This window comes from Terrapene carolina, unplaced genomic scaffold (genome assembly GCF_002925995.2).
Source record: "Terrapene carolina triunguis isolate 2854851 unplaced genomic scaffold, T_m_triunguis-2.0 Scaffold247, whole genome shotgun sequence".
NCBI lineage: Eukaryota > Metazoa > Chordata > Testudines > Emydidae > Terrapene > Terrapene triunguis.
The window spans coordinates 1,274,129-1,300,132 of NW_020664598.1; the positions used below are offsets into that span (position 1 = coordinate 1,274,129).

General features: G+C 47.1%; 2 protein-coding genes across 2 annotated transcripts in view; one reads left to right on the plus strand and one right to left on the minus strand.

Annotated features, from left to right (window-relative positions):
- Positions 1-21,348, minus strand: part of XPNPEP3 (X-prolyl aminopeptidase 3) — a 22,804-nt gene extending 1,456 nt beyond the window's left edge. The window contains exons 1-9 of the mRNA XM_024200409.3: positions 21,103-21,348; positions 16,977-17,093; positions 14,015-14,422; positions 9,706-9,908; positions 9,073-9,135; positions 6,117-6,230; positions 2,361-2,446; positions 1,507-1,690; positions 139-259 (exon numbers count right to left, since the gene is read on the minus strand). Of these exons, the coding sequence (XP_024056177.2) occupies positions 139-259; positions 1,507-1,690; positions 2,361-2,446; positions 6,117-6,230; positions 9,073-9,135; positions 9,706-9,908; positions 14,015-14,422; positions 16,977-17,093; positions 21,103-21,163 (1,357 nt within the window). The 5' untranslated portion in view covers positions 21,164-21,348. The remainder of the gene's footprint in view (positions 1-138; positions 260-1,506; positions 1,691-2,360; positions 2,447-6,116; positions 6,231-9,072; positions 9,136-9,705; positions 9,909-14,014; positions 14,423-16,976; positions 17,094-21,102) is intronic.
- A 348-nt stretch (positions 21,349-21,696) lies between these two features.
- Positions 21,697-26,004, plus strand: part of ST13 (ST13 Hsp70 interacting protein) — a 37,430-nt gene continuing 33,122 nt past the window's right edge. The window contains exon 1 of the mRNA XM_024200408.2: positions 21,697-21,948. Within this exon, the coding sequence (XP_024056176.1) occupies positions 21,839-21,948 (110 nt within the window). The 5' untranslated portion in view covers positions 21,697-21,838. The remainder of the gene's footprint in view (positions 21,949-26,004) is intronic.

Consider the following 26,004-nt stretch of genomic DNA (forward strand, 5'->3'; position numbering starts at 1 on the left):
CCTAGTACAGTATGTGTTTTTAACTCCATTGCAAAGCACCTCAAGCATTTTAGTCTGAATGTGCAGGGAGCTATGTAAAAGTATATCATCAACATTGTGACTTGTTACTGAATCAGGGTTGAAATTGTGTCCTTTTACCTGGCTCAATGGTTATCACCATGCCCGGCTGGAGTGGGAGCGATCGGGACATGTCTGGTGTGTCATGAACATCCATACCCAGGTAATGGCCCACATGATGCGGGCAGTACTTCCGAACAACCTAGCAGGAAGGAAAACACTGTTACTACAGCCACTGAACCTGGCCCCTGATCCTCCATCCCAACACAGAATCATAGAAATGTAGGACTGGAAGGGACCTCAATAGGTCACCTAGTCCAGTCCCCTGTACTGAGGCAGGACTAAGTATTTTCTATTCTAGACCATCCCTAACAGGTGTTTGTCTAACCTGTTCTTAAAAACCTCCAATGACAGAGATTTCACAACCTCCCTTGGTAATTTGTTCCAGTGCTTAGATATCCTTACAGTTAGGAAGGTTTTCTTATGTCTAACCTGAATCTCCCCTGCTTCAATTTAAGGACTTCTTGTCCTGTCCTCAGTGGTTAAACAGAAAAATTCATCACTCTCCTCTTTATAACAACCTTTTACATACTTGAAGACTGTTATAATGAAGAAAAGAGAGGGAGGGTGGGATGTACAGGAACAGGATGGCTTGTGCTTGTCATAGGGACTGTGCTCATCAGTCTCATGCCCAAAGCATCACTGGGGGCTTTCCTCCATTTCATGTTAGTTTGCGGGGGAACTGGGTGCTCATGAAAACGAATGATGATCACTGGCTTGAGCCAAGCCTACAGCAGGCAGCTTCCCTGCTGTCCGCAATAGAGTAGCCAAATCTCTTCACTCCTGGCCTGCACACACCACATACTTCAGTCTTAGGCCCCCCCAAACAGCTCCGCCAATATAGTTCCGCTCTGACCTTCTGCATCCCTTGGATACTCCAGGCCTGGACCACTCTCATCAACAGAGTCTGCCAATTTGCAGCAAACTGTGCAGTGATTTTGTGATGTGGATAAAATGTTCTCTAAGAACTAGGCTTAGAATGCTGCACAGGTTTCACTTCATCCTTCCCTACAATGCTTAACCCCACTGCACCACCCTAATCTCCTCCCCCACCTAAGGATCTCATTGTAAGAAAGAATCAAAACATCTAATCCCACCTCCCTTTCCCCACCCCATCCCCTTTACATTTCTTGAGAACTGCTGATGCAATCTGATCTGGCTGTGCTGCCACCTGCTGAGAGAAACAGGCATCGTCTCCCCTTGCTTCACATTTTTATTGGCCATGTTCCTGTCAAGGCTGTAACAGCATATGAGAGCCATATACTGAAGTGAGCCCTGAACCCAAGTCGACAGGGCTTGTGCATGGATTGCCATACAGATTCTCTTTCCTGCAAGGAGATAGGGACCAGATCTGGTTTGGGGATGCCAGGGTGAAGAGAATTAAAGTACCTTGAAGAGGTGGTTCTCAGTGGTGCTTTTCTTTAGGATTCCCAGCTCTTTCAGCTTCTGTCCCATAAGGCTCAGCATGAGGCTGTAGATGTTCTCCAGGCTCACACCTGGAGAGCAGAGGCTCAGGCAGGACTTCTGGATCTCCAGGACAGCCTGGTACAGCTCTGCTTGGGGATCAGTGAACCTGAAAGCCAGGGGAAAGTGAAGGTGGTCACACCTCAAATGGGAAGTTCCCAGGTCAGGTGCAGTTCTGAGTCAGGCACTCTCCCTGCTGAGGAGAGGGGACTCTTGGTTGGAATCTTTGGCCTGAAGCCGAGCAGGGCAAAGCTGCAGTTTGAAGGGAAGGACGTGAGCAAAGAGACACTGGAACCAACCCAACCATCACAGGGACACTTAATGGAGCGTTCCTGACCTGAGATTGGCAGCCACTCACACCTGGACTAAACACCTGTTCCCTTACGCCTCACTCACATGCCCAGAGTCAGCCCCTGCACAAGGAAAGGCAAGACCCATCTCTGTAACCTTAGATTTGTTTTGGTAGATGCACTAAGGGGGAAAATCAAAAAATAACAATAACCATGTATATTCTTACAGTGACTGATAAGGAAAGGCTGAGGAATACAGGTCCTCACCCTGAATGTTTGTTTTATGTAATTTTGGTTACTCTGGGATACCATAGTGATGGGTATACTAAAATACTTACATAGACAGACAACGTACACACACACACACACACACACACACACACGCTTATGGCTAATCACAGATTAATGCACCTATGCCCACACTCAACCACAATCCTCACGCGCTCTCAGAGGTAACGCATGGCACATTTCCATCTGTGGGCATCCTACCTGCCATTGATGGGCCAGGTGCGAGTGATGTCACTTACGTAGCAGGAAGACTCACATCCACCATCCAGTAAGACCATTTCTCCATCCTGGAGAAGAAGAAATATACCATGGCTCAGGCCAGCGGCTAAGCTTCCTGCTTCCTCTGTGAAAGGGTCGGTCGGTGTCTGTGTCTGAGACCCCTAGGACAAGGGGATTCTTTTCTGCAAAGATGGAGTGGAGACTGGACTCCCCTCACAGAAAAGCATTCCAGGTCCCCCATGTTCAGAGAAGCAACTATGGCTGAATTGTTCAGTTACCCTGCCAGGTAGTCTTGAATGGTGCCAATACCTAGAAAGCCTGAACTCCAGCCCCCTGAACTATTCCGCACCCGGAAGGAGCCACCTTTATCCAAACAGGCTGGCGTCTGTGGTCATCACTTTACATCAGACTGTCTCCAATTGAGAGATCTCTTTTAACAGGAATTCTGTGATAATAATCAGGACTGAAAGGGTTTTACAGAGGAGATGAGAAAGGATTTGTCCAGTCCCTTTCGTGCACGGGCTCCAGAGAGGAAAAGGGACAGCTGAAGAACTCTAGCCCAGGGAATCATCTTTGTTACAGGATATCAGGAGACTCAACAGGCGTATTCCCTCTCGGACAGGGCAGCGTTTTGGGACTGAAGCCTTAAAACAATTTCTGTTATCTTCACTGCTCTCTCATGGGACTGGGACTGCCCACAGCAGTGCAGAGAGAGATTCTGAGGTGCATGAGGTCAAGGGAAGCCGAGACGTTAGGACACATTCACATCCACTTTACCTTTTATTCACTTTAGTCCAATTCAGCCAAATGGTTCCAGTGCCCATCAAATAGCTTTCTGTGTCTCCCACAGAAAGTGACCATGTGCAAGCTCAGGGTCCAAGTATGGAGAAACTGCCATGCCCTCCCCTTCCTTAAACGGGCTGCCAACCATGCAGTCAGTTCTGTAGAAACTTTGGGCCAAATTCTGTATTGACTTACGTAAGTGTTATCCCAGTGATTTTAGTGGCATTCCACAGCATGGCAGCCAGCACAGAACTTGGCCCCCTGATCACTGATCTCAGAGTCAATGGGAGGGTGTAGTTCTCTGTGCACTAGGGGGAAATCCATGAAGCAAAATCTTAGATATTCCTGGTGTTTAGCTGCTATCCGTATAGGTAGATAAATATTATGAACATTTACATTAGTAATTTGGACTCACTGCTAGTCTGACTTTCCATTTGGACTCCATTTTAAACCTCCTGTAAGCAAGTGGTTAAATTATTTTAGTTCAATGTGGGATGATCCCCTGCTTGTTTTCTTGGGAATAATAAAATAAACTGAGTAAATGATGGAGAATTTGTTTTGCTGAAGACACTCAAGATCAGGGTTTGAATATCTCATGTCACTGTCAAAGGGTGACACTGGCCCTTTAAGTCCTGTGACTCCTCTGCTGCTTCCCAGTTGGGATTAAGAGAAGGCACCTCAGCCATATCAATAGGGAGAAACTGAGAGGGTGGAAGAGTCAGTCAGGAAAAAAGGCAGTCGAGAGCTGCCTGGGAGGGAGAGCTTGGCAGGTCAGAACAGCCAGAGATCAAGAGGTCCCTGGAGAAAACTGTAGGAGGTTCCTGGGGGAAGGCTGAAGGGAGAAGAGCAGCAAGAAAGGTTTGCTGGCTGACCTCCCCAAGCTAGAGATCCAGGGTCACAGGGCTGAAGGCTGGAAAGCAGCAGAGGGAGTTGTCTGCTGACTTCTAACCTGGAGAGAAGAAGGAGAGGGCCAGAGACAACTAAAGGCTGGGGAGCACTGGTGGGCTCACCCACAAATGTCTCCACACTGAACAGCTGGAACCAGGGGGAGTCAGGGATGTTCCTCTGGTAAGGATGAACTCCTAGCAGAGAGGGTGTGGGAATTCCCACTGGGAAAAGTGGGTGGCTGTCCTGGTAAAAGGACAGGAGAGGATTGAAGAAGAGCTTGGGATTTGAAGGACGATATACACTCCGTGTGAGAAATGGATGATGTTTTGGGTCTTTTGTTTTGGACTATTTGCACTATTTTTGTAATAAGCCAGCCCCAAGGAGGAGGAATATGAGGTGAGAGATTCATGGCAGAGTTATTGGGGATTCTGAAGGGAAACTGAGGCAGGTGCACCTGTTTGGCTGCTGGAGGATGCTCCAGGCAGGGCCACCCTCTGACAGTCTCACTATGCCAAACAGCCTGTTCCTGTAGCGACTGAGACAGTGACGACACTACTTAATTATTCTGTGAAGTAACTCCAAGACACTATGAAGAGAACCTAGCAGTCTGAGACGATAGGATCTTTTAATGGACTCAATTTTCATTCTATGGGAAGGGAAGTTTCTCTGGAACAAGAGGTCACTGTGGAGTCTAGCTTGGGAGCAGCCACCCACACTTTAACATTATCAGTGGCAATTTTTGAGTTCATCGGAATTGGTGGGAATTGGTTGCCAAGGTGTTAACAGTGCTACCTGACACAGTGACCGCCTTCTTCCTCCATTGTAAGGGGGAACCTTCTCCAAAAGTGTAGGTGAAATGGGGGGCTTAATTCTAGAGTGATTCAATCACATTTCCACATAGAAAATTCAAGTCCTCTAGAAGGAAGTGTCAAGAGGAGTTAGGCTTTCCTTGGGGATGTCTTCCAAACTAGACACACTGTCATGCCAGTTGGCAGAAAGGTACATCTCAGAGGAAAAGCAAAGCAAAGGTCTTGCTAATGATTGTATCCTCATGATAATCAGTTCCTCATAAAACTAATAAAAGTGCTCTCAACTGACTTTATCAGAAGCAGTCTGAGTTATACTCGCAAGCCTGACCTTGACCAGAGTGTAACAATAGAAGCCTTTTTTGCCACAGTGACTGGTCTTATCATGGATGCATGTGTGTGAGAAGAATATTTCAAGGACCCAACTAGCACTCTCTCCAACAAAAGATTAAGCCAGGAAGGAAGCTCACTCCTACATAAATGAGGAGGCAAGATAACAGGCTCTACTGAAAAGTGAGTCCTAGATATAGTATAATAATGTAGTCACCTCCTCCAGAGACTTGCGTGAAGCTAAGACTATTTTGTCAGAATTGCTGGAGAAGGAGTCAATGGTTTGGAGTCCGGAAAACAAGGCAGACAGATTCACCAACAGCAAGTTAAAAAGACCCCAAAACATTTTCCCCTCCCTTCTCAGCCACACTAAATGGATTTAATTGGACTTCTTTCTGTCATAAAAGAGCAGAAATTTGCTGCTGCAGCTTACTGTGCACCAAAGTAAAGCAAGACTGAAGAATTCAGGTGAGAGAGGAGGGGCCCTAGCATCCTTGTTACCACAACTTTGTCTTCAGTGTGACTGGTGCTACTCTCTCACTTTCACAATGTCAGAAACCCACCCAGCATTCTAGACTGCTGCACAGGAACTACAGAAATGCAGGATACAGGAGCAGATTTGCAATCCTATGAGAGAAACTCAGCATCCTTTAGAAAATATAGCAACGGATGCATTAAAAGATAGATAGTGAAAAGGTAAGGATGGATTTGAAGTTGGCCTTACTGCCAACAACAGATAACTATATTAGGTTCCCATCTCCCATTGCTGTGTAAATAGTCTTTCATTCCACCCCATTTGTTTCAGCACTTCTTGTCACAAAAGAGGCACCGAGGGTAGAGGTGAGCCTGGTGTAACCAGTGGTCAGGGGCTGGTAAATGGACACAATATCAGCACACTGGAGTTTAAACACATGAAAGGCATTTGATTTACCTTGATAAGCTGGTTGTTTTTTATATAGTGCAAGGTGTTGGACCTGTTGCCACCAGCGACCACAGGTGGGTAAGCCAAGATGTCAGCCCCTCGTGCCCGGCATTCAAATTCAAACTGGAACAATCAATTCAGAGAGAAGCCCATTAGTTCTGGCACAGTAAGCAACTGTGCTGGGCAACCATAGCTCCTGCCCCCACGGCCATTCTCTCTGTCTATGCAGAAGGCAGTAACCCAGAAGAAAATGAAACCGAGAACAGCATTTCCTGAATGAAAACAGCCCAGGGTTCCACAGAACAGCAGAAGATGACGCAGAAGAGTCATTTTTCACGGAAGTGTCTGGAACCCAGTGTTTGGTCTCATAGAAGAGCTCTCTGTCTGAGTTCGTAAATGCTACAGCAATGATGTTTTAATACATTTTTTGTGGGGTTTTGTGCATTTTTAAAGCATTGCTCTCACTTCCCGTACAACTTAGCAAATTTTTGAAGCTCTTCTTTATCTAGCTTTGGGAGGTGTTTTAATTGCAAAATACCAGCTAACTTTTAGATCAATATCTATTTTTGTGACCCTGTCTCAGTACCTGATGAAGAGAGTGCCCTATCTTACATCAGAGCAGAAGACATCAGCAGATTCAGACAGGTTATGCCCAACTATTGTGCCACAATGATGAAAGAAATCCCTGCTCCTCACCTTCCTCCAAGCTGAAGTAGATAATAGAGTGAAGCTGAATTAACTAATGTCCTCAGACATAAGAGCTATACAAGTACAAAAAGTACCATTACCAAACATCTTTTAAAATTTGCCAAGTTGTGTGGGACAAAATGCTCCATGATACCCACAATATAAATGCTTTGGGTAGAAAATGGTATAGTACAGATCTGGGTGGAGGGTGTTTTTTAAAATCGCATCTTAAATGAAATCAGCTTCTCTAGGAGAAGTCTGTACTACTGATCAGCACAGACAGACCCCTCTCAACTCAGACATCAAAGGCCACATCCTGCTTGTCTTGCTCAAAGAGGCAGTCCTGCTAAAATCCCTAAGACTATTTGGATGAGAAAAGTAAGCAGGATTCGGTCCTCAATTTGTAATTTATAGGTATTCTGAAAATCCTTCTGGGAAGCATTTGTTTCAGGGAAAGGTCTAATTTTTTTGCATGTATGTTAGAGGGTTATTTCAGAGGAGAAGATATTGTAATTTTGCATAGAACTGTGGCAGGCAGTTTGTAATTGTAATTATTTTGGGATTAATTTTGTACATACGTGGAGGAGTAATAAACTAAACTGTAAAAAGATTTAAGATCACATCACTTGTTATTTGGGTATATTCTGGGTTCAAACGCTAGAGAAAAGGCATTACCAGTGGACAAACTGGATATTCACTACATCTTGCAAGGCAGGGGGGAGGTAAATATTCAGAATCCCCCAGGACTGAATCTAGTGTAAAAGCAGAAGTTCGTGGAGGTTGGATCTTGGCACTGCTGGGTAGCAGACATCCAATATTAATCTCTCCAGACATGCAAAGAGAGAGCTGTACAGGCATAGAAATTTAGTTCTTAGCCGAAACAACAACAGGAAGTACATCAGTGTGGAGAGCAATGAAATCCTAAATGGGAAAGCCTTATTCCTCCCTGGAAAACTCATTGCTCTCTCCCTCCTTCTCCTACACATTCCTGGCTCTTCTCTGACCTTTCCCCCTTAGTGATACCCTATATTACAATCATTAGGATACAGACTACATCTGACATTCATAGTTAACAATACCTTAAAGAACACTAATGCCTTGTCTCTGTACTATACTGTACTAACCCCATTAGTAGTTCCACATAATTGACAAACGTCATATGGCAGTGATGCATCACTTGCTTTTCATACCTTGCACAAGGAAGGGAGAATGGAAGAGCCTGTGGATCTTCACTAAAGCCTCAGACACAATCCCAGAATTCCCTATTCGTCACACCAACAATTCTCCACTTAGGCTGACTTTCCTCCAATCTCACATTACTTAGATAAAGTGTATTATGACATTCTCCTCATCATGCACACTCCCAATTCACCAACACCCACATGCACTGCGAGTTCTCTTCTCTACAGCACATACCACAGGCTCTGGATTCAGCCCCCATTTTTTATTTTGTTTTGTTTCTTTTTTATTTTCTTCTCTCTGTCTTTTCTGTCTCCTTTATTTGTTTATATTTCTTTATTCATTGATCTTTTTGTCCTTTCCCCCCCTTATTGCTGCTTCCCACACTGACTACCATCCCACCCCAACTCCCCAGGTGGGAAAGTCACCCCCAGGAATACCCTCTGCTCTGCTACAGCACTTGTTGCACTTTAAAAGGAACGGGATAGGCTGCTGTAGCTTCAGAGACAATTTTTATGAAACGTATGGGAGGTTCTGAAAAATGCATGATCCAGTTTATAGAATGTCCGGCACTTCCTTACACAAGTATTTTTTAAAGCACCCTTTAGATTTGCAGTAACCCTTCCAGAAGCTACAGCCCCATTCATCTTGCTCTTCTGAAGCAAAGGCACTGAAACAAGGAGCCTTCTGAGAAAGATGTGTAACCCACACTGGCAGTGTCAGTCACTTTCCAGTGGTTAGTCCACATAAGAGGTTAAGAGTTTACTACAGCTCTCAGCTTAGGGAGTTACTCCTTTAGCTCAATGGGTAAAAAAATCCAGCTTTTAGTATCAAAGGTCCTGGGTTGAAAGCCCGCTGATTGCCCATGGTACACTTCAAAACGTTCTGCTGCTATAATTCAAAGGCGTAGATTTGACAGAGCTGCAGCTGTTGGGGAATATCAGAGGAACCAGAAAAGTTGGGCGAGAAGGGGCTTGGGTTCCACTCACAGCTCTGCACCCCATCAGCCATAGGCAGCTCTCAGATCCTTTTACTCTTCCTGGAGAAAAACAATACGCAGCCCTCGCCAGAACCATCCACAGCCCAACAAGGTACTGACCTTAGCATACAGAAATGCTTCATCCACTGGGAATTTGCTGGCAAACATTGTCTCTATAAAAGCCTGTCAAACAACAACAATATAGATCTTTCATTAGCATGTGATCTGAAGGGGAGGGAAGAGTCTCCTTTGACTTCACTTTCCTTGACAAAAATATTCAAGGTTATGAGGATGTAAAGAAAACTGGACAGTCCCTCTTTCTCACCCTGGTCTGTAATATAGGAACCAGAGGAAAATAGCAAAAGAAGGGGAAAGAATGGCATGAGGAAGCAGGGGAGATGGTGGGAGCACAAAGAAATATCCTTGTTCTGGAGTGGATACCATTTTTAAAGGACATCAAATATGCAACAACTCCTTGGTTGTCTTGACTGGAATTATGTCAAGATTGAGCACTCTAGCAGTTCAAGCAGCAGGCCTCATACCCCTTGTGATATGGGGGAGGGAAGTAGAGTATGGTTAACAAAGAGATCAAGAAATTGTGCCTCCATGAAGGGAGATCAGGCAAGACTAAAGTTACCACTCCAGCCCAGCTGAATTCGACCCAGTTTCCTTTTACATGAGCGTACCAGTCCATGCTACCCCACGCTCAAGAAATGACTGCCTTTGTTTACGTGATGGGGTCACATCCCATACCTGTGATGTCACCCTTCCGGCAACCTTCATCCTCTCAATCTCTGCAGGGGATTTGATCAGCCGGAGTTGTTGTACTAGATGATGAATAGCTCGGATGCGGTTTTTGCTTCCAGCTTTGATCTCGGCCAGAGGCTCCAGGTAGTCAGAGTGGAGCTGTGTGTGCACTGGCTTTGCAGAATCATACCAAACCATGTTCGATTCACCTGAGACACACAAAACAGACACAGACTAATATTAAAGATATTTTGTGGTCACTGTATGAGCGAACTCCTCCTAGACTAGAAAAAGTTGAAGATGCGACATGTCATCTGAAAGGTAATTTCCCCTAGATTTGTAATATGGCCTCATACCTGACGTATGACCTCAGTGTAACATGATATTAATGATCTCTTTATATCTTAGCAGGTTAGTAACATGCAAGTAAACAAGTCTATCTGGGTTTTGTAGATTTAATAATCGTTTATGAATTTAAAAGAATACACTCAATAAGTAAATAGCCATTTCTATAAATATTAGTTATTTTCCCCATATACATTTCCTCTTCAGAGAGAAAGCTGCACTAGTGGGATACAGTAAACTGGGGGGAAATGTTTCATGACAAAAACATAACCTTGCAAGATTGCATGAGAATTTAGATTCCTGAGCTTAGATGCCCTGTTTGATCACAACGGAGAACCCATAAGACAAATCCACCTCTTGTTCATGACCAGCTGGGGCAGGGGTCAATAACAATTATGTTTTGGGATAGATTGTTTGGAAATGCCCTGTCTCCAGCCTTCCACTGAAGTGAAGTTCCTCAGGAAGAATGTAATTATCCACATTGAAATCTGCCTAGAACATTGGGATCAGCAGCACCACTAGTCTTGAAATGGGATTTTTTTTAAATGACACTGAGAAGTCAGGACCTCACATTTGCATCTCTACATGTCCAGCAATTCAGCAACCCCCTTGATTAATTCCAAAAAAGTACTTACCACCCAGGCACACTAGACAGGATAAAAAATACAAGGGAAATAAACTCTTGTGCTATGGGGGCATAAGGGAAGTCTACAACAATTTTTTTTCTCTCTGTGCAGTTTATTCTATGATAGTCCACTAAGGGGTATCTTGCACCTTCCTCTGCAGCATCTGGTACTGGCTGCTGTCAGGAACTAGACGGACAACAAGTCTAACTCCTGGATTCCATTTTTCTTCTCTTGTTTTTTTAAACATAATGTTACACAGTAACTCCCCACTTATCGTCCTCTCACTTAACATTGTTTCGATCTTACGTCCCTGCTCAATTACAGAACATGCTCCATTTAAAGTTGTGCAATGCTTCGCTATAACATCTGGCTGCCTGCTTTTCCACAGCTGGCAGCCCCCCTATCAGCTCCCCAACCCACCACCCAGCGCCTCCCGCCCGCTGGCAGACCCCGCGGATCAGCGCCTTTCCCCTCCTCCCCCCGCCTCCTGCCCACGGCAATCAGCTGGCTTGCGGCGTTAAGAAGGGAGGGGGAAGAGCGAGGACTCAGTGCGCAGACTCCCCCCCGTCCCCTGCCTCCCAAACGTCGCAAACCAGCTCATTGCCGTGGGCAGGAGGCCGGGGAGGGAGGGGGGAGCCTGCGCGCCAAGTGAACGTCGCAAGCCAGCTGATTGCTGCAGGCAGGAGGGAGGGGGGAGGAGCGAGGATGTGGCACACCTCCCCCATTCCTCCCCTGCCTCCTGTCCACGGCAATCAACTGGCTTGTGGCGTTCAGGAGGCAGGGGAAGCCTGCGTGCTGTGTCCTCGCTCCTCCCCCAACGCCGCAAGCAGCTGATTGCCGCAGGCAGGAGGCAGGGGAGGGAGGGGGGAGGAGCGAGGACATGGCGTGCGGAGTAAAGGGGGAGGAGGCGGGAGGAAGAAGAGACAGATTAAGGGTGGGGCTTTGGGGGAAGGGGTGGCATGGGCAGGCAGAGGGTTGAGCCCCCTGCCCTTGGTGCTTGCAGAGTAGGGGAAGCTGCTGCTGCGCACCATGCTTCTCCTAGCCTACAGCACCTTCAGCCTCCTTACCTGCCTCATTGTCTCCAGCGCCAGTGGGCTGTGCCTGTGTGGGGTAAGGCGGAGGCACCTCCCAACTATAGTTCTGTACGGCAAAAAAAATTTCCCTGGAACTTAACCCCGACCCCCATTTACATTCATTCTTATGGGGAAATTGGATTCGCTTAACATCGTTTCACTTAAAGTCGCATTTTTCAGGAACATAACTACAACGTTAAGTGAGGAGTTACTGTATACAGAGAAAAAGAAAGAGGAGAGGTTAAGATAGGGGTGGAACACCCCTTATCTTCATCAAAACATTTCTATGGAGACCCCAGAAAACACTAACAAAAAACATTTGCTTAACAGAGATAGTCATCTAATACAGGGGTTTTCAACCTTTTTCCTTTCTGAGAACCACCCTCAACATGCCATAAAAAATCCAGGGCCCAGCGGAGAGGACTTGGGGCTTCAGGCCAGGGGAAGGACCATTGGGCATAGGCATAGTTTGACTTCTATTTTGGAGGGGCAAGGGTTGGTGGGGCTTGGGCCATCTCTGCATAGCAGGGTCCAGGGAGGAAGCGCCACCTCCACTTCCTGACTCACCTCAGCAGGCCATCCACCTGTCTGGGATGTGGAGGGGACGCAACCAAAAATATAACTCAAAAGGGGAACTCAGCTCAAAGTCTGAAAACCGCTCAGGGTTCAGGCAGGGGGTAGCTCAGAGTGCAGGCAGGGGGCAGCCAGGGGCTGTGTACGGACAGGGGATAGCTAAGGGTGCAGGTAGGGGGTAGCTAGGGGCTATATGCAGGTAGGAGAGTACCTCTCTCCTCAGGTTGCTGGGAGAGAGGTAGCTGTGTATGGGTGGGGCGGTAGCTCAGGGTGCAGGGACAAGGATAGCTAGGGGCTGTGTGCCAGGAGGGTTCTCCCTGCGTTAGCTGCTCCCCCTGCAGTGGCTGTTCCCCGAGGGCTCTGCTGGCCCCAGAGCTGTGTCCCCCAGACCTGGGCAGCTCTTACCAGCTGCATGAGCAGTCAAAGGGGGCTGGGAGCTGAGGAGCAGCCACAACCCCAGGCACCAGCAGCAGACGGGGAAATGCCACAGCTGCCTGCTCCATGCCACCACCAGCTAGAGAGCAGCTGCCCCACACTGCCTGGCTCCAGCTTCCCGCCTACTACCTGGCCAGAGGGCAAGGCCTGAGGAGGGCTGGGATAGAGGAGGTAGTGTGTGTGTGGGGGGGGCGGGGCGCGGAGCTGCCCCCAGACTGCCCCACTCTGGGTAAGGCACTGCAGTTTGGGAGGGCAACAACCTTGTGCCCTCCCAACTCTGCCCATGGGCTCAGGGCTTTTGCTACATTGGGGCTTCAGCCCCACTGCTCCCAGATTCAGCCAAGGGGGGAGGGAGGAAGGAAGAGAGCTTAGGGCTTCAGCCCTGGGGTGGGGCTCCCAGCTACAACCCCACCACTCCTGGCTTCAGGCCCGGGGGGGGGGGAAGGGGGGGCACTGGGGATCAGGGCACTGAGTTTCAGCCATGGGGCCCCAAAGTCCCCCTGAAAGGGCTCACGGACTGCCAGTGGGCCATGGACCCCCAGTTGAGAACCGATGCTCTAATAAAGGTGGAGCAGAATTGTACTTAATATATTTGGGCACATTTTGGGGAGGTTAAGACAGGAGGTTGTCTAACAAGAGTGATCTTTTATAAGCTTCACTGTGTAATAGAATCAGGTATGATGCAGCAAATACACCAGACACAATCCAGGAAATGAAGAGTTGTGAAGATGGGTTTGTGTATCACCACATATGGTTTTTAAAGTGAATTTAATGCAGGTGAAGATGCTGGGCTGAGAGCCTTTAGAGACTGGAGTCCTCTAGTAAAAGACCAATACAGTATGGGCAGCAGCAGTGCAAGAATCCCACAGGCAACATCTGTGCTAAAGTACTGCCCCGTAACATGGAAGGGCCATATTAAGGGGAGAGGAGGAAGGTCAGTCTCTGTGGCCCAATGATTACTTAATTTCTCATGACACTGACAACAAAGGACCAATTAGTGCCACTTGTGTGTTCAGTGATATCAGTTCAGTAGTACCTGGATACTGACCACTAACCCACATGCCATTAAAGAGCCACATTCACAGGTTTTTTTCTATCACCACCAAACTGGGGCCAGATTACAACCAGTAGCTTAGACGAGAAAATCTCTTTCCATTCCCAGTGTCATGTGCCTCCCAATATGGGGTCTGGTTGGAACCAGTGGCAGAGAACGTGTCATCCAGTCCCTATAACCTGGGTTCCATCTCATCTCGTTTCCATTACCTTTCAGTTTGGTCACCAGGTGTCTAATCTCCTCTATGGGGTAAGCTTCATCCACTCCTGTCAAAGCTACTGCCCCATCGGTGCCTGATCGTGGCCCATCCCACAGCTCTCGGCTTGGATCTCGCCGTGGCACAAAGAGCATGGCCTTGTGGGATGGCAGTGCCTTGCCAGGCAAGCTCTGCAGTACCAGGATGCTGTCAGGCTCCTGGAAGCCACACAGGTACAGGAAGTTGGTGTCCTGGTGGAAGGTGTAGGGGATGTCGTTGCTCATGTAGTAGGTGGGGTTGGATAGCAGAATCACTGTGTGGTCCACCCCACCCCACTCTTGCGCCTCTTTCTTGATCAAAGTCATCAGCTTGTGTCGGCGTAGATCATATTCCACCTGTGACAATCCCGGTGTTACCTCCCCTATGAATGAAAAACAAAATGGATGAAGTAACATTCTGATCTCATAATCACCTTCTCCCCCTCCTGCTCAAGGCTCTCCTTAAAACTCCATGCTATCTCGCTAACCTCATACCTCCCATTCCACTGCTCTCCCATTCCTCTGATCGTTCTGACCTCAGAACCTACTTTCCACTGCTCTCCATCCTGCCTCTTTGATCTCAGATATCCACATCCTTGGTTCACTCTGTTCCTACACTGTGCAGGGAAAAAGACTGTTTTAAACCAATTAACTTTACTGCCCTAAAACTTCTGGGCAAAGATTTTGATCAAGCAACCTTAGACAAAACCCCAAAGCATTCTGGGAGCAAACTAAAGCCAGACAACAACTACTGGGCAGGGGAGGGGGAAAAGTGGTGGCAAAGCAAGCTAAACTTTAACCCTGTTGGAAACCATCAGCTTTTATGGCATCTGGACATTGAACAGAACACTGTGGTGCTAAGTCTAGTGTTAATTTCATCAGATAAGGTTGTATTTCGACAGACATTCTGGTGCCATGTCAAGTCATATATTAGTTAGTTCTAAAGTGTAAAAGGCAAAGTCAGTTTTACAGGTACCACATGAGATCAGAGACAGAGAGATTGTCCTTGAATATTTAACCAATCAAGGGGCTCAATTTAGAAACAAGCCAAGCCTTCCAGGATGATGTCAGAATATTTGACTGAGCAAAGAAAACTCCTCCATAAAAGACCTAATTTCTCCCAATGATTAATAAGGTGGGATCTGTTGAATATGAAAAGGAGCTATACTTCCAATGATGCCAAGGATACAAATTCTCTCTTGGAACTTCACATGTTACCATCCTTCACTAGCAAAGAATAAGAAGTACTGTACACAGAACAAGAGACTGTCACTGAAACCTGAAACCAGAGGGAGGACACAAGAACAGCCTAAGTATTTAAAAAATACCGGAGACTAGTTTAACTATGATTTCAACTAACAGTATGCAAGTCTTAAAGGGTATTTTGGCTAATGTCCTTCCTATTTTGAGATATATTTATTTTTCATATTCTAATGTCTATTTTCATACTTCTTTTCCTGTTTGCTATACTATGGAATAATGGCTCAATGATTAAAATTGCAACTCGTTGTGAGGTATTAGCTCACTCGGCAGCCTCCTTCAACAACTGCTTTCTAAAAAAAATTTGCATTTGTGGTTTCTAGCCAGAGGAGAATTTGGGGGAACTAATTTTTCTGAGGAAATGGACTTTGAAAAATTAGTGTTTCACTTTCATTAAATTCTAACTTTTAGAAAAAATAAAAACATACCCTAAAACCTGTTTGGTCTAAGAAACTTCATATTTGTTTTATTCTATAGCCCTAGAAGAGGCAACGTGCACAGATCTATATCTTTTATGGTCAGATACTGAATTCTGGAGTTATTCACTATGGAATTTTGATATTCTGAATGCTCTCTCTCATTCCAGTGGGCTTCATACATGTCACTGCAAGTCTGGTGATGTTTAAAAGTTGTTTGTAGTGGCTAATGCAATTTGGGAGTTCCACTGGCATTACAGCTGTGCCAACAGAGTTTGTAAACTCCTTTAGCCTTAACTATTCATTTTTAGGCTTTCAGAATGATTGCAAATGTTCAATTATTATTTTAAATAAATCAATACCCATTTACAATCCTAGCTGTTTTAATAAGTTTTGTGAATTCTTAACTATTCGATAAACTTATTTTTTCCCAATACCAGCCTTGATTATGTGGGAACTGTTAACCAATAACAGAATTCTGAGCTTTATACATCATCTCTTTTCTAGATTGTAATAAATTAAAAATATATTTTTACTCTTATAAATCTGCTTAATGCCTTACTTTTTGACATATTCACTTTCACTGATCTCCAGCACACCTTTCTGATCTCACAATGGTGCACTAACTTAATCTGCTCTCCTCTTCCCTACTGTACCTCTCTAATTTTAGAGTCACCTATGCCGGTGTCTTCCTTTCTTCCTTCTACACACCCCTCCATAGTTGGGGGAAAGGAGGAAAGTGCTCTTTAAATGTGTGCTGTCATGTTTATCTGGAATTCTGCTTCCCAACCCCTTCTTCTGAGCCACATCCCCTCTTTAAATCTCACTTCTTAAAACCTTCCTTTTCTCTTTGATTCACGGAGTATTGTCTATGAAACATTTCTGTGATACGGAGTGTGCAAAGGACTCTAAAAATGAATTAGATTATATTGGCAGGATAGCCAGCTAAGGAAGTGCCACTGACAGAAAAGGTCTATAGTACTTGTGTCTGTGGAAAGAGGAAGATTGCATCGGAAAGGAAAATAAGTCTGGAATGTGTCAATCTATGGATTAGGGTATAGGAACCTAGCCTCTCTCTAGAATCAGATGCGGTCTCAGAACAAGAGAATTCCACAAGGAATAAAACTACTGGAATAAAGTAAATATAAATGATAGTGCCAAGCTACAGACCCCTTTATATGATGCAGGTAACTAAGGTACTTCCTCAGAGAAACATATGACGGGTGCCACTAGTTAACTACCAATGGCTCAGGATCCTTACCTGGTTTGAGAAGGTGTGGATGTGTGAAGGAGCTGGGCTGGCCCAGGTACCGGTTTGGAATCTTCCTCTGCTGGGCAGGCTGGATGGAAAATCTCCGAAGGAAACAGGACTTGCAGCCTAAAGAAAAAGAAATGCACGGTATGAAGACGAAAGACCTTTCCAGGTATCATACAGCAAATTTATATACCCTCTAAAGATCTCACTCTTAGCACTGTTCATCCCACTTTTCTTGCAATGATAACTCTCCTTAACTTTTCAACTTGTTGCTCGCATAGTTGACTATAAAACCATTAAAATACAAACTCAAATAATGATTGATTTACAGATGAAATAAATATAGCAAAGTTATAAACTTGGACTAGGATGAATAAATTACGTAAAGTTAAAGTACATTGGAACTGACCAACCAGTGACTGCATGCTTGAAAGAGGAGAGTGGTGCTGGTTTGTGTGTGCTTAATCTCCTCTATCTGTGCATGATAGACATGCAGGAAAAATGAAATGTTTAATTTACCCACGAAAAAAGAGATTGCACAGCACTGTCAACCAACCTCCCCCATCATCCTGCCAATATGCTTTGATCATGTCCTCAAAGGCCCACCTTATGGGGGAAAAGGGTAGTTCAGTTTTTATGGCCTTTGCAATCAATCTTTGTACTGAGACTGCCAACAAAAGGGCCAGTGAGTGTGATCGTGATAGACGTATTCATATGGAGGCTGCCTCAGAGTCTCCAGTTAGTACTTAACTAAGTTATTTACTATCATCCTAAACTGAACTGGAACTAGTCATTCAGAAGTGAAAGTCTCCATAGCCTATCCCCAATCCCAAGAGCCAGTCACACTGGCAAAACAGACAACTACAATAAGAACTAGCAGTGTGCAGAGAGGTTGGGGAACTGCATAGGAAGAGAGAAACAAGAACATGATAACTTTAATATCATAGAATATCCCTCATCATCTATTTATCCTCAAAACAACTTTCTAGATTTGGATTTTTAATTATTATTTTAGCAAGTCTGTATCATAGTCTTTCACTACTGGATAACTACTGTGGGGCCTGGCTACAAGACTGCCAAATGCTAGTGGGGACTTAACTAAATAATTGAGCTTCCCAGTCACAGCCACCTCCTGCACCAAGCAACTAGACCCTCTGACCTTAATTCTCCTTTATATCATTCAGGTTTGATCTACACCAGAGTCGATGTAAGGCATCTTACGACGACCTAATTATGTCAGTGTCTACACTACAGCCTTGCTCCTGCGGATTTAAGTGCCCTACTATACAGACATCATAACTCCACCTCCACGAGAGACGTAGGGCTTAGTTAGTGTCTACACAGACACTGCGGGTTACTTATATCGACTGTTGGCTGTCATTCTTGTCAATTTTACAACTCCATGGAACAGTGAAATTGACAAGAAAGCCGGGCTGTCACCATGGGGCATGTGGGAGCTCCAGCTAGAGGCCAGTTGCCCCCCAGACTCCCCACTCGCAGCCAGGTTGCATCCTCCCTGCTTCTGACTCCCCTCCCGGCAGCTCCCCGCAGAGAGCCCGGGAACCACCTGGACTCCGGGTGAAGAGCTCCCCGCCAGGAGCCCGGGGGGCAGTCAGAATCCTAGCAGCAGGGAGCAGAGAGCCCGGGGGGAAGGGGAGAGGAGGAAGAGGCTCCTAGCAGGGAGCTGCCTGTGGAGCTGAGAGCCCAGGCTCTCAGTCCCCCACACGGCCCCTCTTAAGTCAGGGAAGTGCTTCTGGTGGGGATGTGCACTACTGTGAGAAGGAGGGTAGTGTGGATATGAACCACCGCAGTAATGACTGGTGGTTGTAAGTCGACCTAACATAGGTGGATGTACGTTTCTAGTGTAGACATGCCCTCAGGCAGTGCCAATTACAAGATCCTATTATACTGCTAGAGTAGTATTAAGGAACCTGGTTATAGCCTGGTCTACACTTAAAATTTAGGTTCACAAAACTACAGCGCTCAGAGGGTCTGAAAAATCCAGACCCAAGCACCATAGCTATGCTGACCGAATCCCTCATGTAGATACAGCTAAGTCAACAGAAGAATGCTTCCATCAACCTACCATTGCTCGTGGGGAGGGGGGTTCCTACAGCAATGGGATAAACCCCTTCCCTCACCGTAGGCTGTGTCTACACTATCGGGTTATATCATCATAGCTACAGCATTGTAGCTATGCCACTACACTCCCCATAGCATAGATGTGGTCTATGTCTACACTACAGATTCTACCTCAACATAGCTATGCTGGAATAGCCCCCTAGTGCAGTACTGGGTTGCGGTGGCTCTGGTCAGCACTGCCGACCGGGCCATTAAAAGTCCCGCCAGCAGTGCTGCCTGGCTAAGGCAAGCTAGTCTCTACCTGTTCTGACACTGTGCTGCACCCTGAAAGAAAAGCTTTTGGTTTTTTGATTGGACTTATTCCTCCAGTCCAGGGGTCGGCAACCTTTCAGAAGTGGGGTGCTGAGTCTTCCTTTAGTCACTCTAATTTAAGGTTTCGTGTGCCAGTAATACATTTTAACGTTTTTAGAAGGTCTCTTTCTATAAGTCTATAATATATAACTAAACTATTGTTATATGTAAAGTAAATAAGGTTTTTAAAATGTTTAAGCAGCTTTACTTAAAATTACATTAAAATGCAGAGCCCCCCGGACCGGTGGCCAGGACCCGGGCAGTGTGAGTGCCACTGAGAATCAGCTCGCGTGCCGCCTTCGGCACACGTGCCATAGGTTGCCTACCCCTGCTCCAGTCTTTGCAAACTAAGGGTATGTCTACACTACAGGATTAATCCGAATTTAGATAATTCGAATTTGGGAAACAGGTTGTATAAATTCGATTGTGCGCGGCCACACTAAGCACATTAATTCGGTTTTTAACCACATTAATTCGGTGGTGTGCGGCCACACTACCCCATTACTTTAACCACAGTAATTCGGTGGTGTGCGGCCACACTAACCCTAATTCGAATTAACAAAATCGATTTAGGCGCTACTCCGCTCGTCGAGGTGGAGTACAGAAATCGATTTTAAGTGCCCTTTAATTCGAATTAACTGGCTCTGTAGTGTGGACGGGTGAAGGGTTAATTCGGATTAACGCAGCTAAATCCGAATTAAAGTCGTAGTGCAGACCAGGCCTAAATACTGCTTCATTGTGCAAGTGGGAGTACCAGGAAGCAAAGCTAACTAGTCTTTCTTCATTCTCCAAGCTAAGCACAAAGGCCCAGATTCTCAAAGGTTTCAATGGGAGTTAGGCTCCTAAGTACCTTTGAGGATCTGAACCTAAATGTACATAAATATAAAGCATAAAGGGCGGACACAAAAATTTAACTTTTAAAATCTTTCAATTTTACTAATTTAAAGTTCTATCCTTATCACATTCCTTATCTATGTTACTAAATACATTTTTCAAAAATATGATTCTTGCCCTGCCAGCTGCCTTTTAATGCTTGTAATGTGCTTTGACACCTTTTATGCATGTGCTGTATAAGTAAGGCCCAGATCCCTCAAGGGATACTGCAGGAGTATGCCAAAAACTGATACTTGGTTTTAATTGTCTTCTAAAATGGGAAGTAAAACACATTTTTAAAAAGATTTCAGCAATACTTGGTTTTGTATTGAAGTGGATATCCTAGCTTTACAAACCTTGTAATTTTCAATGTTGAAAGCAGGAGTGAGGTACATGTATTTTCCTTAACATCAGTTTTACCAATAAAAAGGAAACAAATATCAGACTCACATTATTTGTCACAAAAAGGGAAATAACATGTGCATTAATGTCATCTTGAACATCTGGTGATTATTATTTCTATACAGCACCACAAATATACAGGATCCCTGCCTCACAGACCTTACAGTTAACTGTAGTTAGATTCCCCCGAAGGGTCTATTTTACACGTTATCGTGACAATCAAATGTGTTGAATTGGGTTATTAAAGATACAGTGGAAAGGCCAAATAGTCTCTGGATCCTTAAATGCATGGAGTAAAAAAGGAGGCAGCAGTGGGAAGAGAAACACAGGCCCTCGAGCGAGGAAGGGGGCACCTCGCAGCAGTGAGTGCCAGGCCCCCAGGAGGGGGAGAGATTCGCCATTAAAAGGAATTAAAGTCTCTGACCTGATAAGCTGCACAAGCCCTTCACAGCCGGGATAAGCCTCTGCGCTGGGAGCCAGAGCATGGCTGCGCCCCCCGCAGGCACCGCGCTACTGCAGGGTGCCTTGTTCTGTACGGAAATCAGCGCCCCACATCCTCTGCTCTACGGCGGCTGCCATCCCCACCCCCACGCGTGGCTGCGCTCCCAGCCCCCAGCGGCCTCGCATACACCACTTGCACATTGCCGGGCCTTCTGAGCCGACTACCCTGGCTGATTACGTCATCTACAAGCGCCCATCCCCCGGCGTGTCCCAAGCCTTAGGTGGCGACACAAACCGCCGCCGGTCTATAAAGGAGGTGCCTCAGGCGAGTGCTAGGGGCTGCCCGGCTAACGCCGAGCAGGGTCTTGCGTGAATCGAGGAGGCGGCTGATGACGTAACAGAGTGGGGGGGTGTCGGACTGGCGCGTGGGTCGCGCGGAGGCAGGACGTGTAACGGACAGTCACACGTTCGCCTTCTAGAAGGTTCCGGCAGCCGCGTAGCGGAAGGGCCGAGAGGCGGGGCTTCAGCGGGGGCGGGGGGCTGCGGACCCTGGAGGCGGAGCCGCGGGGCGGGAGCGAGGCACTGCCAGGCCTGCGCGCGGGGTAGGGCGGCCGCTGCAGCAGCAGCACAGGGACGGGAGCCCGGAGGCGGAGCTGCGCGGGGAGCGGGACGCGGGGGCTGGGAAGTTCCAGCGCGGCGGTGAGGGGGCCCGGCCGGCCATGGATCCGCGGAAGGTGAGCGAGCTGAGGGCCTTCGTGAAGCTCTGCAAGGAGAACCCGGGCCTGCTGCACAGCGAGGAGCTGCGCTTCCTGCGCGAGTGGGTGGAGAGGTGAGTCGGCGCCGCGTGCCGGGGGGGGGTCGCGGGGCTGCCTGGGGGGCAGGGCGCGGCGGTCGGACCCTGGCCCCGGCGCTGCCCGGGTGCGGAGCCGTGTGCGAGGGGAGCGCGACCAGCGCGCTGTCCGGGCTGTGTCTGTGTCTGGAGCCGGACCCTCGGCAGTAGCCAGTCTCGGGCGCTGCCCGGCCCATGGCGTAGCCTGGCGTGCGGCGCGGTGCAGGGAGGCACCGCTCCCTCCAGACACGGGGCGCTCCGCTTAGCGCCTAAACCAGGCGGTGGGATGACCCGTGTCTTGACCCGCGTAGCTGCAGCTATTGTCCGTCTGTCTCAATAAATCTGCCCCCGATGTAACTCGGTAGTTCAGAGCCACAAAAGTAACCAGCAGCAAGGGGCATCCACCGTATAGCACGTGTTAAACGCCTTCAAACGAGACCCTACTGTCCGAACTTTACCTGTCCTCCACCATCCAACAGGTTTTAGCCTTCTGGTTCAGAAAGCCCAAGTGATCCGATTTTACAGTCGCAGAAGTGTGTGGTGGCTTACAATACAAAGTGCCCAAAGTACCTCTTGTGAGATGTAGATTTATTCCTCCGCAACCATCAATCTAGGTTCCACATAGTAAGGCACTTGCAGTATGTGTGCACTGTAGCTCTTGCTGGAAATAACATGGATTTGAAACAGGTGCTTCTCACAATGAAAATACAAGTGCTGGTTGTTTGGAAACAAGACAAGAAATATAAGGTCTGCCAAAGTCTAGTGACTTCTACCATCCAAATAAATCTATCTATGGAACGCACCCATTTGGTTCCAACAGCTAGTTCCCTCTTGATGTTCCAGAAGAACTTGGGAAGGAGAAAATAAGTCCTTGCTGATATTTTCCTCAGAGAGGAAGGAAGCATTATTAATTGGAAATCTGGCAGTAAGTAAAAAAGACCCTGTTTTAAAAAGCACGCTCTCTTTTTTTTTTTGAGAATATTTTGCCCACTATTATAGGTAACGTCTAAGATATCACATGTAAAAGACTAAATGAAAAACATTTTTTAATATACTACTTACATGTCTCAAAAGGGAAAAGAAAAATGGGGGGGGGGGAAATAAAGCCCCCCAAAATGTTGCAAGACAACAAAAACTGACAGGGGCCTGGGTCTGATGCAGTCCCTAAAACTATTAATTTTTCAAACTGATTACTTCAGGTTGAATATTCTTTTCAACTGTGTACGTGAGAACAGGAATCTTTTGAGTTGAATATCAAATCCCTTTTTCTGTATTGAGTGTTGAAGTTTGGGTAGTTATATAGCTTTTTTCTTGAATTCAGGCATATCACATTTTACCTGTACCCTAGGGTCCAGAACTTTGAGTCACAAGGGCTAGAAATAAATTCCACACACCATCAACAGTATGGTATATTGCATTTTTTTCAGGTTGCGATGGTTCAAAGTATCAGAACTTAAAACTCACTCATCCTTCAGACCAACTTTGATTTAGCACTTGTTTAGGGGTATTAGTTGCAGATCTCAGAATAATACAAGTGTCTATCCCAGCATTTATTGGCTTCTCAGGGTTAATGAATTGAAAACCTCGTGAGTAAAAACCAAAAACAAATATGGTCACTCCTCTTCTCTCTCTCTGCCCCCCCCCCCATGTTGAGCAAATGAACCAGTTGTTGAAAATGTTCCTAACACATTTCCTTTTTTCATTAAGCATAATAGTGGCATTAAAATGTTATTAAAAGCATTAGATGGATGCATGTGAATCTTAATTTCTTGGTAGGGTCCATGTTGGCGCTGTAACTATTAAATATTCAAGCTATTTAGAACTCAACTAATGGCTTCCTTTCATGGATTGTGCAGAAGAGCAAGCATCCCTGTGGGCTGTAAGCACATGCAGGGTAACCTCAACTAGTCATTAGTGTTGCTCACTTTTGCTGAGCTGCTGGCTGTTTGGGGGGGGGGGGGGGGTTACTGTGAAATCTCTTTGGGTTGGCTTAAATAAATGCTTAGAAAAGTTGCACCTGAAGTCTGAGAGCCTGTTAAGGGCAAAAGTTTAGAAGGAACTGTTGCTATGTGCACTGCATTCCCACCTGTAACATAAAGTGAGCAAAGTAATTACACCCAAGGGTATTTGCAGTCAGGGCCAGCCTTTGGGGTGGGCAGCGGCCCACCAAAGAGGGCTCCATGTGCTGCGGCCACTGTTCCTCTCTACCCAGCCCAGCCCCTCCCCACCGCTCTTCTCGGCCAGTGGGCCCAGTGCTGCCTTCCCCCCACCCCACTTGCTCCTCTGGCTGCAGCGCCTGAGGGCTCGGGGGGGGGGGGGGGCCCTCAGGTGCTGCAGCTCCGCTGGTGGGGGTGAGGGGGGCTCAGCGACAGGCCTGGTGGTTTCTGGCTGCTGCGCGCCGCAGGCAGGTGGGCTCACCCAGTGGCATGGCCCCTGCCTCCTCCCTGGGCTCTTGGGCCCCGCTGGCCCTGGGGCATTACTGGTGGGAGGGTGCTGCGCATGCAGCTCTGCCCCACCATTATTTGAATGCGGACGCTGGGGAGCATGGGCAGGAAGCAGCACCCAGTGGGTGCTCCTTGCTCCAGGTGAGCCCCCTCAGAGCAACTGGAGTCCCTTTGCCCCATTCCCCCCCCCCCCCCCACCAGCGCCCCTGGTCTAGGGAGAGATGTGGGTTGGGTCCCGTTTGGTCCCGGGGGGGGGAGGGGAGGAATGTGGGTCTGGTTCAGTTCAGGGGGTTCGGTCTGGGGAGGGATGTGGGTCGGGTCCAATTTGGAGGGTTGGCCTGGTCTTTTGGGGGCACCGCTGGTCCTGATCCTAGTCTCTGCCCCTCTCTGCCTAGGGGGGAAGGACTAGCAAGACTAGTATGAATAAAGACACTGTAAATAAAATGTATTAAATTTTTTCATATTTTTTATTTTTAAAATACTTTAAACAGTTTTTAAATTCGCCCCAATTTCATACAAAAATTTAATTCAAGCCCTGGTAGTTCATATGAGAAATGTGAAGGATGAGATAGTCTGATGGTTCCCTTTTACTGGGAGCAGCACATGTTTGGTGTTTTGGCCAGCTTTTGCTTTTGTTAGCTGTTTTTACCCCCGCACGCTCTCTCACACACCGTCTCTCCCCCACCCCACCCCTCAACACACACACCAGGACTCCCTACATCCAGGTCACTTTCCCAACCCGCGCTGTGCTGTGAGGCATCAGGAGCTGCTTCTCTTGTGCCCTCTCCTTATGCAGCCCAGGTGGAAAGTGACCTGCATGCGGGGAGCCTTGACGTTGCTCCTCGCACTCCCTCCCCCTCCCCCCCCCCAGGGGTGTGCGGAGCAGAGGAGCAGCAGTCTGGGGGGGGAGCGAGCAGCAATGCCAGCTGCTTTGTGCATCCAGGTCAGTTTGCCCGTGTGGGTGTAGGAGGGGGATGCAGGGGTTAGGAGTGAAGGGGGTGCAGGGATTAGGGGCATAGGAGTGGGAACTGGCCTTTGGGGTCAAGGGAAGAAGGGGAGCTGCTGGGGCATTGGGGGGGCACCACACCCATGGGGGCCAGGGGAACCAAAATGCAAGTTTGCCCAAGGTGCCATTTTCCCTAAAGGCGGCCCTGTATGCAGTACTGTTTGTTATAGAATATACTTACATACCCTATTACTTCTTATTGAGCTAAATCAGTGTTTCTCAAGCTGAGGGTTGAGACCCCAAGGGTGGTCATGGAAGGGTTTGGGGTGGGGGTCGCAAGCAGGGCCAGCGTTAGGGGGTAGGAAGCAGGGCAATTGCCTGGATCCCCACGTCACAGAAGACCCCGCAAAGCTAATTTACATGTTACAGCCCTGGACCCCCGAGCAAGGCAGAAGCCCTGCACCTTGAGCTTAAGGTAGGGGGTTGCAGTGTGTTTTGGGGAGGTGGGAGTCACAATTTTTTTTAAGTCCAAAGGGGTTGCCAGCACAGAAAGGTTGAGAAACACTGAGCTAGGCTATTCAAACACTGGTTCTCCTTCGCTGCTCATCCAAAGTCTTAATGCAGCGTGTTTATGCTGCATTAAAAGGATATTGTCAGAGTAAATAC